This window comes from Sinocyclocheilus anshuiensis, unplaced genomic scaffold (genome assembly GCF_001515605.1).
Source record: "Sinocyclocheilus anshuiensis isolate Anshui unplaced genomic scaffold, SAMN03320099.WGS_v1.1 scaffold1491, whole genome shotgun sequence".
Lineage (NCBI taxonomy): Eukaryota > Metazoa > Chordata > Actinopteri > Cypriniformes > Cyprinidae > Sinocyclocheilus > Sinocyclocheilus anshuiensis.
In genome coordinates, this window is record NW_015555706.1 from 623,223 (window position 1) to 629,358 (window position 6,136).

The 6,136-nt window shown below is 36.3% G+C and overlaps 1 protein-coding gene across 1 annotated transcript in view; it reads left to right on the forward strand.

The window, feature by feature from the left end:
- Positions 1-2,394: 2,394 nt before the first annotated feature.
- LOC107671809 (armadillo repeat-containing protein 6-like) overlaps positions 2,395-6,136 on the forward strand; it is an 8,369-nt gene continuing 4,627 nt past the window's right edge. The window contains exons 1-5 of the mRNA XM_016464785.1: positions 2,395-2,584; positions 3,374-3,459; positions 3,548-4,115; positions 5,154-5,299; positions 5,389-5,520. Coding sequence (XP_016320271.1) covers positions 2,464-2,584; positions 3,374-3,459; positions 3,548-4,115; positions 5,154-5,299; positions 5,389-5,520 — 1,053 coding nt within the window. The 5' untranslated portion in view covers positions 2,395-2,463. The remainder of the gene's footprint in view (positions 2,585-3,373; positions 3,460-3,547; positions 4,116-5,153; positions 5,300-5,388; positions 5,521-6,136) is intronic.

The window sequence follows — 6,136 nt, forward strand, 5'->3', positions numbered from 1 at the left end:
TTAATCGAATTTCTAATCGCAATTACAATTATGGATGCCACAATTACGTAATCGTTCAAAGCGGCAATTAATCGTTCAAAGTCCACTTATGTTATTCTGTACGCTTAAGATATGTTTTTTTCTTTCTACATGTTATCTTAAGGTTTTTTTCCCATTATTTTAATTTTAGTATAACATAATACCATTCATATTTTTACTTTTTTATAATTTAAAGAAACCAATCCGATGTATAGTTCACATCTGAGGCTTAATACTATAGAAAAGCACTAAGTTCTTCAGTTTGTTTATTTTCATATAAAAATACAGCACGCAGTTGCATCAAACAATGGTATAAACATCAATGTAAATTGTGATAATCGTAATTAATAAAATCGCAATTACAATTTCAAGAGAATAATCAATAATTATGATTTGTCATAATCGTGCAGCCCTAGTACAGTCATCTGTAAATATTTTTATTTTCTCAGGAATTAATTGATTTTCTTGAAGTGACAACATACAGAGCCCCCCCGCTGTGCGCATTGTCCCATTTGCAAAGTTCAATGGTCTATAAAAAAAGACTGGTACTGCATTTAAAAAGTGTTCAAAATGTGGCTCTCTTTAGGGCAGTACGTCATATTTCTAGGCCTCAAGTCTGCTTAAGTGGCTCAGTGTGCAGTCCTATATGCTAAGCTTAATGGTTTCTCATGCACACTCAAAAATCTGTATTTTTATTTTTTTGTTAAGATCCTTTTAGAGGCTCTATAATGCCAAGAATATGAGAAAAAAATCCATCCTTTTTTTTGCATAATGAAAAAGTGCACCTTGAATTCATTCAGTCACTAATCAGCTGCCATCAAAACACTGATTTTGATTTTGCCATCAAAATTAAATTTATAATTTTCTATTACAGAAAACTAAATAGGGGCAAAAGTCTGGAAATGCACACCAACTGCGTAGGAACCCTGTTTGACAATCCCGATGAGTGACTTAAATTGGCAGACATGGCAGAGCATCAACACTTCTAGGACGCATTTAGGTTGAATTTTGGCCATCTATGGTGCGCAAATTAGACATTTAGATGTAGATATCAAATGTGACACTCATATTGAACATGACACCTGTTTAGAAGAGATTGTATATAACTGGCAGCAAGGAAACAACTAGCCGGCCTCTTCCTGCCAGCATTTTGCCGCAAACCCCGTTAAACGCAGAAATACCGTATCAGAAATTGAAATCTGCTCGCTGCACAACTGTATCGAATCAAATAATACGTCTGATACGTACCATTTTGACAGATGGTTCAAGATTCGCTCGGCACTGATTTTACAGCAGAGCGCGCTGCCTTCCGCTGCTGGGGACAGGCAGGGGAGAAAGACGCGTCACGCCGCTGCGCGCTTTTATATTCAGGCCACGCTTTCAGCGTAGCGTCATGACGCACAGGCGACGCTGTTTTCTTTGGCTCCTCCTCGCGTCACACATGAGCAAAAGAAATACAGCATTGACAGCATTGGCATGACTGAAATATGGAAGAAAAAACGAAAATAAATAACTAAACAGACACATCGATGCCCATATAAATGCTTAATTAAGACATTAGTTATATAATATTTAAGTAAGTAAATAAATAATTAAATTGTCACATCCATACACATACATTTTTAAATAGGACATTTAGCTGTCTAATAGTTAAGGAACAGAATAAGTCACATTCATGCACATATAAATGCTTAAAAGGAACATAAATTGTATAATATAATTATATAATATAAAATTAACAATTCGCCTAACTCTGGTATGCTCTTTAAAACATTTTCCTCCCTCCTTTGTCCTCCTCCTCCCCCTCCTTCATCAGCTCTAACAGCTGACAACTTTGCCACATTCTTCATTAATAAAATTACAAACCTCAGTGCACAATTTGCCACACCACAAACTGTCAAGCACATCTTACCAGCAAACATACACTTGTTCACATCCTTCTCTCCACTCTCTGAGGCAGAAGTCTCCAAACTCATCCTTTCTAATCATCCTACTACTTGTCCGCTTGATCCTATTCCATCTCATCTCCTTCAAGCCATTTCTCCTGCAGTTGAACCTGCACTCACATCATTGACACATCCCTTCACACTGGTGTTTTTCCCTCAGCATTTAGACAGGCTCGTATAACCCCACTTCTTAAGAAACCCACCCTTAACCCATCTCTTTTAGAGAACTACAGACCAGTTTCCCTTCTTCCTTTCATTGCAAAAACACTTGAACGAGCTGTGTTCAACCAAGTCTCAGCCTTTCTCACACAGAACAACCTCCTTGACAGCAACCAGTCTGGTTTCAGAAGTGGACATTCAACCGAGACTGCCTTGCTCGCAGTTGTTGAAGCCCTAAGACTGGCAAGAGCGGCTTCCAAATCTTACCCCAGCTGAAGCACTGAAGCTGAAGCTCTGAAGCTGAAGCTCTGCTGTGGTGTTTCCAGCAGCTGCTGCAGTCATGGCCACACGCAGGATCACAGAGGAGACCTTTGATGCAGTGGTCAGAGAACACATCGAGGAGTTTGACATGGAGGAGAGCGAAGCTCTGAAGGAGGCCATTGAGCAGTTTGAGTCTCAGGGTGAGTTATTAAAAAAATAAAAAAATAATGAAAAATCCTTTAGTTTACTTTCATGTATCTGCTTAATTATTTTGTGCATCCTCAGTGAATATACACACATGTATGTTTATTAATTATAATATATAAGATTTTTTTATTTTAAAATGTATCTAATATATTTTTTTTTATCAAATAGATAGTGAGCATAAGACATTCTGTCAGAAACATTCAAAAATATTAATTATTCTAAACCTTTGACAGAAATAAATAAATTAGTTAATAAATTAATAGTCATATTCATGCACACGTAAATGCTTAAATATTATACAACTAATGTCCTATTTCAGGGACATCGATTGTATCATTTTTAATTAAATAACAGAATAAATAAATAAAAAAAGTTATATCAATGCTAAATATAAATGCTTAAATGGGACATTAATTGTATAATATTTACATAAATAACAGAATAAATGAAGAAACAAATAAAGAAAGATATAGTTACACCCATGCACATGTTTTTTTAATCGTATTTTTATTATTATTTTAACTTTTTTTTTTTTTATATATATACAATATCACTGTTTTTACTATATTTTTGATCGAATAAATGCAGACCTAGTGAGAGCAAAAGAGACTTACTTCAAAAAATCTCTTCCAAACTTTTGACCTTTTTGACTGCAGTGCATGGGGAGCTTTGCATTCATAATAAATGTACACATTAGAATATGTTATGCAGTATTGGTTTGTAGATATAGATGTACTGTATGTGGTGATGTGACAATGAAGTGGTTTGATTTGTCCTCACAGGTGTGGATCTCAGCTATATTGTTAAAGCAGTGCCCAAAGTCTGTTCTGAAGAAAACACAGAGGATCAAACCCACGAGGTTCTTCAGGTATGTCTTCACACACACGATGTTTTGCTGCAGAACTGAGAGACTGGTAGGCTTTGTGTCTAACATGTTATCCGTGGTATATTTCCAGGCTTTGGAGTCTCTCAAAGCTGCAGTGGCTTCATCATCTGCATCTGTTCTGGAGGATCTGAGGGTCTTCACCCAGCAGTGCTCTCTCGGCTTCGCACAGCGATACCTGGCGGCTCAAAAAGAGGCGTATCCCACGATCCTCGCCTGCTGCCAGAGAGCCGCTGGAGAGAAGGAGGCCCTTTCCGTCGCTCTCGCCGCGCTCTCGGCGCTAACAGACGGCCAGCCGGATCTCCTGGACGTGGAAGGGCGAGAGTTTTTGATCGGCGCTTTAACCGCGCACCAGACAGACGCCGCTCTCAGCTGTGTGTGTTTCCGCATCGTGCGACACTGCTGTCTGAAGCACGAGAACAACCGGCAGGGTCTGGTGAAGTCAGGCGTGCTGCCGCTGCTCACCGCCAGCATCACACGCCACATCAAACACCCCGAGGTCGTGAGGGAGGCCTGTGTCGCGCTGAGGGTCATGACCTTTGACGATGACGTGCGTGTGCCCTTTGGACACGCCCACGAACACGCCAAGATGATCGTGCTAGAGCACAACGGGCTGAAAGTCATCGTTGAAGCTGCTAAAGGTGAGCCGAGTTTCCACTGGCCATGCAACAATAAATAAATGTACTGAGGAATAATATCTGCATATTTTATAATATCTGCATATATTACACAGCCCTGCATGTTAATAAAAAAATTCAGATGAATTGCAAAAAAAGGCCTAATATTATCTAATTTGATGAAGCTGAGTTACAAAAATAGCAAAAAAATTTTTTCACAAAATAAGGTTTTTCTCAGTTGCATCTTCAGTTGTATTTTTTATAATAATATTTGGCAATATTACTGTTTTTACTGTATTTTTGATCAAACTATATACATTTATATATGTTTTGGATCAAAATTTATATTGAGCCAAAACATATACAGTGGTGTGAAAAAGTGTTGGCCCCCTTCCTGATCATATATTTATATATATTACAAAAATATGTACATTTACACACACTACTGGTCAAAATTTTGAATAATTTGGAGTAATTGGAATAATGAAGTTTTAAAAAAACATTTTTTTAATATTTTTTGTTGATTTTTTTTTGTTTGTTTGATTATGCTCACTAAGTCTGCATTTATTTGGTCAGAAATATATTAAAAACAGTAATATTGTGAATTATTATTATTATTATTAAAAAAAAATGAATGAGGAACCTCACATTTATAATTAATGTAAACATTAGGATATATTTGCTACTATTATAATATTTTGTAGATTTATGTGTATATGGTGATATGATAATGAAGTGACTTGATTTGTTGATTTGCAAAAAAATCCTAATATTACCTAAATTGATGCTGAGTTCAAAAATATCAATAACAACTTGAATGATGAATGAAGGTTTATATATATAAAACGGAGAATACAAGACTTCACTGCACAAATTGTTTTAAAATGCAACAAAATGCATCATATTTTGTGAGAAAGTGTGACATGCTCCACCAAAACAGACGCTATTTTTGCATTCAGCACAGCAAATTTAGAAACGTATTGGATTTCATTCAGCAAACATGAAGCAGGACGGAGCTGGACATATATTAGTCTATGAATGTTGATGATGTGTTGTTTTCAGCTCACCCAGAGAACACAGCAGTGCTCAGTGAACTCTGTGCCACTCTGTCCCGTCTGGCCGTGAGAAACGAGTTCTGTCAGGACATCGTAGACCTCGGGGGCCTGACGTTCATGATCTCACTCCTGGCTGACAGTCTGGATCGTCAGGTGAGCTCTGGATCAGTGAGAGTTTCAGCATCGTTTCCTATGAACACAAACAAGTCTCTTGTTGTTGTTGTGATGCGTCTGTCTTCCAGGAGCTTGTGAAGCAGGTGCTCAGCGCACTGAAGGCCATCGCAGGAAACGATGATGTCAAAGATTTCATTGTGAATGGCGGCGGGGCGGAGCTTATCGTCATGGCGATGAACCGTCACATGGCCAATGCACAGGTGTGTCCTCAGAAGTGCTATAAAATTGTATTATTGTTATTATCTAATTACTGTCCAGACGTTGTAAACTGCTTTTAAACTAAGTTAAAGTGTATTTGTTAATAATAAAACATTAATTGTTTCATAGTAAATTACTCATAAATGGGTTTTCATACACTCAACACATTCCTGCTATTTCCAGAAACATTCGGTAATATTAATACACAATTCAGTGTTTGAAATAACAGCCAAGAATGTTGAATTATATAATTATATATTTTATAATTAATATTTTTTTATAATTCTTTTTTTTATTTCATAACTTTTTTTATAGTTTTTTTTCATTATAAACATTTTTATAATTTTATATAAAGATTTATAATTATATATTTTTATAATTATATAATTAATATCAGTAGTCTGTTGCCTTGATCTGGAAGTTGAAACAAGGCTAGTTTCCACAAAGAAAATGCATGAAACAGGGTTTGCAGTAATTAGTTATTAATTATATAATCAATAGATTTACATTTCCAGTTATATACACTAGTGTTCAAAAGTTTGAGGTCTGAGATACAACTATTTGAAAATCTGGAATCTGAGGGTGCAAAAAAATCAAAATATTGAGAAAATCTCCTTT